Below are 12,922 nucleotides of genomic sequence, written 5' to 3'. Positions count from 1 at the left end.
ATCCATGTGACATCCGTATGACGAGATGTTTTCGCCGGCTTGCAAAATGGACATATAATGGATTCATGGGCTCAAATATTCGTGAAAACATACATATATGTCAGTGAGGCACATACCTCTCTATGTTTGTCATCTCAATAAATACATTTACTTTTGACCAGCTTGATTTTCCTGAAATTGACTGCTCCCCCGACAACCAATGCGCAAAAATTTCGCACAGGCCAACTAGTTGCTAGAAAAGTGCTACTATGTTGTCATTTATACACACACTTCTCTATATAGCAGAATATAAATGACATTTATATTCACTTACCTATGGACTGTAGATACATAGTTGAAGAGATAAGTTACAGGAATGGCTGTTAGGGACAATATAAAGACTCCTGTAGCTGCAGGTGCACTCATGATTGTAGCACGTTCGCTTTCCTTAGCACTTGTTCACCATTTCCATGTTCGGCAGGACGACAAGGCACGGTTATGCTCTGGTGCTGCTCATGTAATGCTTGTCATGCACTGTGCATGGTAATAAATATTCCCAGTTCTGGAGATCCAGTGCTCGCAGCTCCGCTCACACAAGGTTACACACAAGACACCGGAGCCTCCCCTTGTTCTGTGCAGTCACGCAGCTGACTGCTGTTTTCAGAACATTAGCTGCTTGGGATTCCTACAGCGAGCGGCTGGCTTATGTCATTGACTGTACAATACATTCAGTGAAAAGTTACCTGATTTCACTGGCTCAACTTTCAGCAAATCATGAGCTGATAAACAGATGTAATGTTTTCTCTTCAGGTTGTGTTCACATCTGTGATGCTTTACCTTTAGGAGCAGGACAATGAAAATATGGTCGTCCATGTCAACACCAAGAAGAAAAAGTCTTGGAATTATAAAAATCACAGGATTGATAGACATTTATTCAGTATTGTGTATGAGCGTCACATGCAGAAACCCCGCACTTACACACCTTGGCATGTTATCAATCAGGTTACTAATGGTTGTCTGAGAAATGTTCTGCCACACTGAATACATTTTGGCACCCAAATTCTCAGGCTCTACTGTTGACAGCTCCCTTTGCAACTGCTGACCAAGGTTGTCCCAGATGTGCTTAATGAAAGAAAAGTCTGGAGATGCTGCAAGCCATGATAGCACATTTAGGCCACACAGGATGCTCACAGTAACATGAGTATAAAGAAGTCTGGAGTTGTGTTGAAAAATGGCTTCTGGGACACTTTGAAAAATGATTATTGCTATTATTATTATTTATTTATATAGCGCCATTAATTCCATGGTGCTGTACATGACAAAGGGGTTACCTACAGAGTTATAGATATCATTTACAGTAAACAAATTTACAATGACAGACTGGTACAGAGAGGAGAAGACCCTGTCCTTGCGGACTTACATTCTATGGGATAATGGGGAAGAGACAGAAGGTTGGGTGTGCGGCAGCTCTGGTGGTGGTGAGGCGGCAGCTCTGGTGGTGGTGAGGCGGCAGCCTTGGTGCACCGCGGCAGCTCTGGTGGTGGTGAGGCGGCAGCCTTGGTGGTGGTGAGGTGGCAGCTTAGGTGCTAGTGAGGTGGCAGCTTGGGTGGTGGTGAGGCGGCAGAATGGTTATTACAGGCTGTAGGCTTTCCTGAAGAGATGGGTTTTCAGGTTCCGTCTGAAGGATCCGAGGGTGGTGGATAATTGGACGTGTTGAGGCATGGAATTCCAGAGGATAGGGGATATTCGAGAGAAATCTTGGAGGCGGTTGTGTGAGGAACGAATAAGTGTGGAGGAGAGTAGGAGGTCTTGGGAGGATCGAAGATTACGCGAGGGAAGATATTGGGAGATTAGTTCAGAGATATAGGGAGGGGACAGGTTGTGGATGGCTTTGTAGATCAGTGTTAGCAGTTTGAACTGGATTCGTTGGGGAATTGGGAGCCAGTGGAGGGATTTGCAGAGGGGAGAAACAGGGGAGTAGCGAGGAGAGAGGTGGATTAGCCGGGCAGCAGAGTTGAGGACAGACTGGAGTGGTGCAAGAGAGTTAGCGGGGAGGCCACAGAGGAGGGTGTTGCAGTAATCGAAGCGGGAGATGATGAGGGCATGCACAAGAGTTAGATTGTGGGCTGATGAAGGGATGGATTCTGGCAATATTTTTGAGTTGGAGGCGACAGGAGGTGGCAAGAGTTTGGACGTGCGGTTTGAAGGACAGGGCAGAGTCGAGAGTTACCCCAAGGCAATGGATTTCAGGTGCGGGAGAGAGCGTGATGCCGTTTACCGTAATATTGTAGATAGATCAGGTAGGGGGATACGTGAGATGGGTGAAAGATGATGAGTTCAGTTTTGTCTACATTGAGTTTTAGTATAAATTTTAATATAATGACCCCTATCTTTTATCATCGAGACACATGACAGACCCATCCAGCCTCCTGATGAGCCAGAGGGGCGAAACGCGTCGAGGCGATTAATGACAGCGGGTTGATGGAGGGACACGGCACTTAACGATGAGTACCAACTGTGCAGTTTTATTTTTCAATTTACTATGATAGTGGATCTTTGGCTATAACATTGGCACTTGCCTAGGCAATGTAGGTTACTGTCTATCGGGCAGATACCCATTGAGAGACTTATAATTTTGTCCAGGGGTTATATTGTTGCCTGTGATCCACAGTTTTGCTGCTTTCTGCGTGCTATCATCAGTCTATGTATAACAATAATGCCTGCTTTGAGATATAGTCATTAGGCGTTTATTGTGCACGCTTCATACCTCCCATCAGCCCTCTACATGTTCTCATTTGTTTTTATCTTCACGGTGCTGGGGTTGAGGATTCCCTTAATATAGGAGTGTCATATGTATAGCATTTGAGGGGTACCCTTAAGTTTACAATTATTGTGTGGGTAGAGGGACCCATTGGCTGTATTAGGGCCTTGTAGGGACCCCAGGGCTAGCCTTCGTGGAGCCGGGGCGCCACAACGTTTCCCCTAGGGCGCCAACCCCCGCTGATAGGCAGACACCAGCATAGGTATCTATAGGGTATCTCTCTTCCCCCTACACTAGTTTTTTCACGGTGTGTTTTGTTGTTGTTTTTTTTGGTGTAGCCACAGGTTGGTGGCATTTTAGAGATTGTATACTAATAAAGTTTTGGGCATTTTATGATTACTACATTGAGTTTTAGGAAGCAAGAGGTGAAGAAGGAGGATATGGCTGATAGACACTCCAGGATTCTAGACAGCAGAGGGGTGACATCTGGGCCAGAGAGGTAGATCTGAGTGTCGTCCGCATACAGGTGGTACTGGAAGCCATAGGCTAGGCCAAGAGTATAGATGGAAAAAAGTAGGGGCCCTAGGACAGAGCCTTGACGGACTCCAACAGAGAGATTATAAAGGCACGGATGATTGACCTCGTGGAGACCAAAACATCCAACACCGCGGAGACACATCACGTGTTTCTCAATGCAGTAATCCAGAACACTGCCCCAAATATGCAAATGCATGTAGAAGAGCTGCAGAGACACCATCACGTGTTTCTCAACGCAGGCAGTGAATAGCCAGGCCTTTCCCCGGGAAGGAACAACCAAGGGAAGGGCAGCATCCAATAAAGGAAAATATCCAATAAAGGAAAACCACCTATGCCAAGCATGGTATCCATCCACAGACAGCTGTTTCGGGGTTTTTGCCCCTCATCAGTGTGGAGTAGGAAACTGGCTATCAGGAGCAGTGCCTAGTAGAAAGTCTATAAAGGAACGGATGATTGACCTCGTGGAGACCAAAACATCCAACACCGTGGAGACACCATCACGTGTTTCTCAACGCTGTGATCCAGAACACTGCCCCCAAATATGCAAATGCACGTAGAGGAGCTGCGGATACACCATCACGTGTTTCTCAACGCAGGCAGTGAATAGCTAGGCCTTTCCCCGGGAAGGAACAACCAAGGGAAGGGCAGCATCCAATAAAGGAAAACCACCTATGCCAAGCATGGTATCCATCCACAGACAGCTGTTTCGGGGTTTTTGCCCCTCATCAGTGTGGAGTAGGAAACTGGCTATCAGGAGCAGTGCCTAGTAGAAAGTCTATAAAGGCACGGATGATTGACCTCATGGAGACCAAAACATCCAACACCGTGGAGACACCATCACGTGTTTGTCAACGCAGTGATCCAGAACACTGCCCCAAAATATGCAAATGCATGTAGAGGAGCTGCGGAGACACCATCACGTGTTTCTCAACGCAGGCAGTGAATAACTAGGCCTTTCCCCGGGAAGGAACAACCAAGGGAAGGGCAGCATCCAATAAAGGAAAACATCCAATAAAGGAAAACCACCTATGCCAAGCATGGTATCCATCCACAGACAGCTGTTTCTTTTTTTTTTTTTTTTTTCCCTCAGATGGGAAAATCCACGGTCCAGAAATCCAAGACCAAAGAAAAATCCCAAACAGCTGCGTCAAATCCAAAACACAAAAGCTGTTCCCATCATCATCGGAAAATTTCAGTTTACTACAACATCAGAAAAAACAAGTCAAGACATATTTACAAGGTATCTCCACTTCTTCACCTTCCAAATCCCTTCGGCATCCACCTCCCCCCTTCTTCTTTTATCCCATAGAAAACACACATACATCTTCCCCAAAATCACTTTTAGACTATTCTTTACTACAATTTCCTTTCTCTTAAAAACATACACATTCCTCACATCCCATAATACTTCCTTTATACATGCAACTATTAACCACAACACTCTCTCCTTCACTCCATCACACATTCCCAAGCCAAACATGAACAACTCGAATGATAACAAGCTCACACCACACAATTCTTTACACAACGGTCCCATTCTTCCAATCACCTCCCTAGCATAATGACAATTCCAAAACACATGTATTACACTTTCCCTTCCACCACACCCACCTCTCGGACACATATCACTTCTCCCCAACCCACGATTCTTCTGAAATTCTCTAACTGGTAACACTCCATGCAAAGACTGCCACACAATCTCACTCTGCCTATTCGTCATACCGTCCAACCGCACTTTCTTCCATACTTTTTCTATATCATTCCCTCTAACCATGTTTATTCCACACTCTGTCTCTCTACATTCAATCATCCTATACACAGCCTTCTTATTACTCAACAACCTAACATCCACATCACACAACTCATACTTTACCAACAATTTATAAACCCACACATACCATCTAGGCACGTCAAAAGCAACCGGATACCTCAGATCCCTCTCTCGCCACCTCAAACGAAATAAATATGCCCCAAACCAAAACCTACACAGACAAGAAAACTTCCCATCCATCCTAATCACCCTCAACACAAAAAAACACAATATTTTCACCAAAAAACACCTCAAGGTTTGGAAAACCCAACCCACCTTTTTCTAAACGTTTCACCAAAACCTCCCTCCTAGCCCTCTCCATTCTAGAATTCCACAAAAACACAAACAGAATCCTATTTAACCCTCTCATACACATATACCCCGATGGAAAGACCACTGCAATATATAAGAAAATAGGCAAAATCACACTTTTAATAACTAAGATTTTTCCAAAAAACGAAAGACTTCTCATCTTCCAAAAACATAACTTCCGCTCAACCTTTCCTTTCGCATCATCCCAACTTTCTTTCCCATCCAAACTCTCTGAAAATTTCACACCCAAAACCTTAATAGACCCAGTCACCTCATTCACTCCTACATCCTTACTTAAAACCCCTCCCCCAAAAACCTTACACTCACTCTTCTCCCAATTCACCTTAAATGCTGACGCACCACAAAAAATAGACGCTAATAACTTCACCCGCCTCACAGAATACTCTGAATCACACAACACACACACGTCATCCATATAAGCACTAACCTTCCATTCCCTCCCTCCACCTCCTGGCACTTGTACACCTCTAATCACTTTATCTTTCCTCAACATACAAAGCAACGGTTCAATCGCACAAATAAAAACCACAGGAGACAAAGGACAACCTTGTCGCACACCTGAAAAAACATTCACTCTTATACCCACAGAACCATTCATCAAAGCACAACTATAAATGTCTTTTTATAAGCTCCTCACCCTCCAAACAAAATCAGGCGGAAACCCCATTCTCAATAATACCCGGAACAAAAAACTATGTGCTAACCGATCATACGACTTTTCAAAGTCCAAACTCAAAACAAATACACTCTTCTTCCGACTCATACAGTCCCACAAACAATCTCTCAACATACACACACACTCATGTATACGTCTCCCAGGCACTGCACAACACTGTTCATCCCCAATCACACTCTCTATCACATCACGCATCCTATTCGCCATTACTTTCGCATAGATCTTATAATCGCAATTCAACAACGTTATCGGTCTCCAATTTTTTAAACTCTTCAAATCTCCTTTTTTAGGTATTAACACAACCATCCCTGCACGCATACTCTCAGCCACCTCCATACTAGACCACATATACTTACACATATCCACAAAATCCTTACCATTCACATGCCACATCACCCTATAAAACTCTATAGGAAGACCATCCTCTCCTGGAGTCTTATTTAACGCCATGCTATTAATTACCTTCCATACCTCATCACCTGTCACCTCACCCATCACTCTCTCTCTCTCCATCTCACTCAATTTATTTTCTAATACACTTAGTACATCCTCCTCCAAAGCCTCATCCCTCCACTTCACTGCATAGAGCTCCTCATAAAACTTAGCCACATGTTCACACATATCCTCCCCACTTACCTCTCTTCCATCCACTGCATTCAAAACACCCATTCTCTGCTTTTTCCCAAAAACCTTTTTAAAGAAAAACCTCGAACACCTTTCATCTTGCTCCATTCTATAAATTTTTGCCCTAAAAATAATACTCTTCCCTTTCTCTTCCAAAAACTCTTTAATTTCTTTTTTAACCTTTTTTATCCCCTCCTCCACCTCCATTCCTCCTTCCCTCAATTTATACAATAAACATAAACGGGCACTCAACTTAACAAACTTTTCCCTCTTAATTGCCGCAAATTCATACCCCACACTTTTAAAAAACTTTTTTTGTCTGCCTCTTAACCCAATCCCACCACTCACAAACATTCCCAAAACTTTCCTTACTTTTACACCACTGTTCATACTTTCTCACATACTCCTTCCTCACAGCTTCATTTTCCAACAATTTCACATTTAATTTCCACAAACCCTTTCCAAACACACCACTAACATTAATATCTAACTCGCACAACACACAAACATGGTCCGAAAAAACGACCCTATCCTGCTTATATCCAACAGGAATAATATTTTTAGAAATAAAACAATAATCCAACCTGGACTGTGCTCTTCCACTATCAGAAAAAAAGGTATCTAACAAAGGGTTAACCTTACACACACGCTGCATATCACTCAAATCAAAGTCAGTAACTAAGGGTACCGTCACACTATACGATTTACCAACGATCACGACCAGCGATACGACCTGGCCGTGATCGTTGGTAAGTCGTAGTGTGGTCGCTGGAGAGCTGTCACACAGACAGCTCTCCAGCGACCAATGATGTCGAGGTCCCCGGGTAACCAGGGTAAACGTCGGGTTACTAAGCGCAGGACCGCGCTTAGTAACCCGATGTTTACCCTGGTTACCAGCGTAAAAAAAACAAATAGTACATACTTACATTCCGGTGTCTGTCCCTTGCCGTCTGCTTCCCGCACTCACTGACTGCCGGCCGTAAAGTGAAAGCACAGCACAGCGGTGACGTCACCGCTGTGCTCTGCTTTCACTTTACGGCCGGCAGTCAGTGAGTGCGGGAAGCAGACGGCAGGGACCTGACGGACACCGGAATGTAAGTATGCACTGTTTGTTTGTTTTTTACATTTACGCTGGTAACCAGGGTAAACATCGGGTTACTAAGCGCGGCCCTGCGCTTAGTAACCCGATGTTTACCCTGGTTACAAGCGAACGCATCGCTAGATCGGTGTCACACACACCGATCTAGAGATGACAGCGGGAGATCCAGCGACGAAAGAATGTTCCAAACGATCTGCTACGACGTACGATTCTCAGCAGGATCCCTGATCGCTGCTGCATGTCAGACACAGCGATATCGTATGGATATCGCTGGAACGTCACGAATCGTACAGTCGTAGCGACAAAAGTGCCACTGTGTGACGGTACCCTAACTCCAGCAAAACTTTTCCAGACACATCCACATTCACTCCCCCCACATCACAATTCATATCACCCACAATCACCACAGGCACTCTTCCTGGAACAAAAAGCTTAACTTTTTCAAATAATAAGTTACGCTCATTTTTTTCTACTGGCGCATAAATATTGATAACACAAAACTTAACATTTTTATATTCAAAATTTGCTAAGATACACCTCCCCACCTCCACCACCAAATATTTATTCAAAACAACCTCCTGCCCCTTAACTAAAATACCCACACCATCATTTCTATTATTTGCACTACCAGACCATATAGACGCACCATAAGACCACTCATCCCCTTTCACACCATCCACAATCCCACATTCTTGCAAACAAAAAATAGATGCACTCTGCATAGCTAAAAAATCCAAAATTGCTGCTCTCCTCCTCGCTTTCTTAAAAACTCTCACATTTTGAGAAACTATAGAAAAACCCATACTGCAAAAACAAAAAAACACAATGCAAAAATTACCACAAAACTACACACATTACACAAAAAGCCCTTGACAAAGGTCAAGACTCACAGAAAGGAGAGAAAAAAAAACAACAGATCCACTGAGCTTTCATTTTACCCAGGGGATTGTGGGTCACAAGGGCCCAAAAAGAACGATCAACGCATCCAAATAGAGAAAAGTATAAAAATAAACAGCTTTATTGATACCACATGTATAAAAAATTACACAAATATACATATAATGCCAAGAACAGAGTGGATGAGTAGTGCCGCCTGGTGTGCAGAGACACCACATAGGCATAAAAACATATTAGGGGCGCATGGAGCCGGGAACATCCGTACCCATATAGGTAAATAGGCTGATCAGTAAGGGGTAAATACAACTCATATATCACACAAATAAATATAAATTACAGGAAACCATCCTTTATCTAATGTGATAAACTATGTGAAACTCCCTTATGAGCAGCCATACCAGATAGCATAGTAAGCATGTCACAAAGGGACCAATGGTCCACAGGGTGTAATACACATATAAAGTGTGACAATTACCTCTAAGTAGAGCACCGGGTAGGATGTACGCAGGGTCCGTGCGCCCTCCCCAACGCACGTTTCGGATATAACACCTTCCTCAGGGGGAATAAAATGGACAGCTAGGTGTGTTGTTATATACCTCACGATACCGGAAGTGATCGGGAATAACCCGGAAATGACACATCGCAACCATGGCAACTACTGTGCGTACCCCTTAATGCGATAGAACACAGGCATAAACAGCGGTGGAATACTGCCCGGACATACCAGGTGGAGGATGCGCCGCAGATCGCCGACCGCCGATCAATCACAGGGCCCTGCGAAGACCGGCGGCGGACGAACACACAGCGCAGGCGCCAACGAGGCAAAAGGGCATAGGCGCGCATGCGCAGAATGCAAGTGAGTACAAAAGCCATCATTATAAGAAAGGGAATGCCGTGCCTAAATAGAAACAAAAAATAATAAACAACAATATACATATATACATAAAACACATGAATGGAAGTACACTCAAGGGTGTATATAAAGATACGATATGATATCACAAAATACGTCCATATCCGCATAGATATATTAAATGGCTAACAAAGCAAAAATGGATAATCCAGACGTCCTTCAACTGGAAAAGGCTTCAAAGATGTCAACCGGCGGTGCCTAGTGCTGCTCCATAGCAAAAGCTACCAGTCCAGCGGAATAGCAGATGGAATCTTGAGAAATAAACGTATCCACACATCCTCAGAGTGTAACAGGAACGACAACATCACAAACAACTAAACCTAACCTGAAACGAAATATGAAAATTCAGGGGGATAATCTAACTAGGGAGGAGAGGCAGCGCCTTCGCCATCTGCAGCAGCTTCCAGATGTGGTAATTAAACCGGCGGAGAAGGGGGGTAACATTGTGATTTGGCCCATTATCATGTATGAACGTGAGGCATTCCATCAGCTGAGAAATTCGGTTTGTTATAAGAAGCTCACGTTTAACCCCTTGTCTGCCTTCTGTGTACAGCTGTCCACTATCTTGGCGGCTGCTGTCGATGGTGAAATTATTACGAAAGAGCTGGCGGCAGCATTGACTGTTAAAGAACCTACCATTCCTACATTCTATCTCCTCCCTAAGGTGCATAAGAACATTAGTGTTCCCCCTGGGCGTCCAATTGTGTCAGGGCGGGGAAACTTCCTGGAGAATATTAATAAATGGATAGATTCCATACTACAGCCTTTGGTGGTGGGTCTTCCCTCCTTCCTTAAGGACACGACACAGCTGCTTCGGATGGTTGACGGTCTTTCCTTGGATTCTGACACCCTCCTTGCTACAGCTGATGTCGAGTCCTTATACACAAGTATCCGCCACTGTGACGGGCTACGTGCGGTTAAATTCTTTTTGGACACATCCGATTACTCCCCCAACTTCAAAGCTTTTGTATTAGAGGTGTTAGAGTTTACTCTCACCCATAATATTTTTACTTTTAAGGGGTCCCTCTACCTACAGCTCCAGGGCACTGCTATGGGGGCGGCCTTTGCCCCCTCGTATGCTAATTTGTTCCTGGGGCTCTGGGAGAGGGACCTCTTCCTGTCAGATGGCTGTTCGTCGTCGGTGTGCTGCGTCCTATCTTGGGCGCGGTACATCGACGACGTCTTCCTTATCTGGCAGGGTTCATCTTCGGCTCTTGATCTCTTCTTTAAGGCGGTTAATAATAATGATCAGAACATACGCCTTGCAGTTAATTATCACCCTGAAAAAAATTGAATTTTTGGATGTGGTGCTCCGGAGGGATGTTGGCGGGAATGTCAGCACCAATATATATCGTAAACCCACATCCACAAACATGCTGCTACATGCCTCCTCCTCACATCCTCCTCACATGATTCGCGCCGTGCCTGTGGGTCAATTCCTGCGGCTTCGGCGTATATGTTCGACACAGTCACTATTTGAGGCTGAGGCTGAAAAATTAAAGCAGCGATTTATTGAAAGAGGATATAGTCGCAGGGCCATTAAAAGAGCCTATCACAAAGCTAAATGGTCAGAGAGGAATTCGTTACTCTACAAAACTAATACTGGCCCAAATGACTCTAGAGTGGTAAGGTTTATCACCAATTTTAACACCCAATCAGAGTCAGTACGTGCAGCTCTTAGAAGAGCGTGGCCTATTTTGATGACTGACACTACCATCGCTAAGATTCTCCCTAATAAGCCCGCCATTACCTTTCGACGCGCCAGAAATTTGCGCGATCGCCTGACTCATAGTCATTATAATGGTGTTTCCCCCAGAACATTTCTTGATGACATCCCGGTTAGGAGGGGCTGCAGGCCCTGTGGTCGCTGTGTCGCCTGTGTAAATGTGGATCGTAGTGACTCATTTGTTGATTCATCTGGGTGTAAGACCTATAAGATCGAGAAGTCTATTACTTGTGAGTCAAGGAATGTCATTTACTATGCCACGTGTCCATGCTCCCTGATCTATGTTGGTCTTACCACACGCCAACTTAAGGTACGGGTCAGGGAGCACGTGCGTGGCATCCAGGCGGCCGGTGACCAGGGTGATGTAGCCCTTCTGAAAACTATACCCAGGCACTTTAAGATACATCATAGGTGCAGTAGCAAGGAGTTGCGTGTAAAGGGTATTGATACAATTGACCTAGGGATTCGTGGGGGTAATATCTCTCAACGTCTGACACAGCTCGAGTCGCGCTGGATATGGACTCTGGGCACGGTTCATCCACGGGGTCTTAACGAGGCTCTCAATTTCTCGTCCTTCCTGTGATCACCGCCCGTTTTTTCATCTTTGCGGGACACTGCTGTGGTTTTTATTTATTTTTTTAATTTTTATGTCACTAATTTTCATATTTCGTTTCAGGTTAGGTTTAGTTGTTTGTGATGTTGTCGTTCCTGTTACACTCTGAGGATGTGTGGATACGTTTATTTCTCAAGATTCCATCTGCTATTCCGCTGGACTGGTAGCTTTTGCTATGGAGCAGCACTAGGCGCCGCCGGTTGACATCTTTGAAGCCTTTTCCAGTTGAAGGACGTCTGGATTATCCATTTTTGCTTTGTTAGCCATTTAATATATCTATGCGGATATGGACGTATTTTGTGATATCATATCGTATCTTTATATACACCCTTGAGTGTACTTCCATTCATGTGTTTTATGTATATATGTATATTGTTGTTTATTATTTTTTCTTTCTACTTAGGCACGGCATTCCCTTTCTTATAATGGTGGCTTTTGTACTCACTTGCATTCTGCGCATGCGCGCCTATGCCCTTTTGCCTCGTTGGCGCCTGCGCTGTGTGTTCGTCCGCCGCCGGTCTTCGCAGGGCCCTGTGATTGATCGGCGGTCGGCGATCTGCGGCGCATCCTCCACCTGGTATGTCTGGGCAGTATTCCACCGCTGTTTATGCCTGTGTTCTATCGCATTAAGGGGTATGCACAGTAGTTGCCATGGTTGCGATGTGTCATTTCCGGGTTATTCCCGGTCACTTCCGGTATCGTGAGGTATATAACAACACACCTAGCTGTCCATTTTATTCCCCCTGAGGAAGGTGTTATATCCGAAACGTGCGTTGGGGAGGGCGCACGGACCCTGCGTACATCCTACCCGGTGCTCTACTTAGAGGTAATTGTCACACTTTATATGTGTATTACACCCTGTGGACCATTGGTCCCTTTGTGACATGCTTACTATGCTATCTGGTATGGCTGCTCATAAGGGAGTTTCACATAGTTTATCACATTAGATAAAGG

At 44.6% G+C, this 12,922-nt stretch overlaps 1 protein-coding gene across 4 annotated transcripts in view; it reads right to left on the bottom strand.

Moving 5' to 3' along the window:
* The window catches only part of TM6SF1 (transmembrane 6 superfamily member 1), a 148,668-nt gene extending 148,000 nt beyond the window's left edge, over positions 1–668 (bottom strand). For 3 of the 4 annotated variants that reach the window (XM_069766092.1, XM_069766090.1, XM_069766089.1), the window contains exon 1: positions 314–651. In XM_069766092.1, the coding sequence (XP_069622193.1) occupies positions 314–405 (92 nt within the window). In that variant the 5' untranslated portion in view covers positions 406–651. Of the gene's footprint in view, positions 1–313 lie in introns of all 4 variants that reach the window. The other variant, XM_069766091.1, reaches the window with a different exon arrangement.
* Between the last annotated feature and the right edge of the window lie 12,254 nt (positions 669–12,922).

The sequence above is a fragment of the Ranitomeya imitator genome, chromosome 4 (assembly GCF_032444005.1).
Source record: "Ranitomeya imitator isolate aRanImi1 chromosome 4, aRanImi1.pri, whole genome shotgun sequence".
In the NCBI taxonomy this organism is placed as follows: domain Eukaryota; kingdom Metazoa; phylum Chordata; class Amphibia; order Anura; family Dendrobatidae; genus Ranitomeya; species Ranitomeya imitator.
This window is presented reverse-complemented; position numbering and strand designations above follow the sequence as displayed.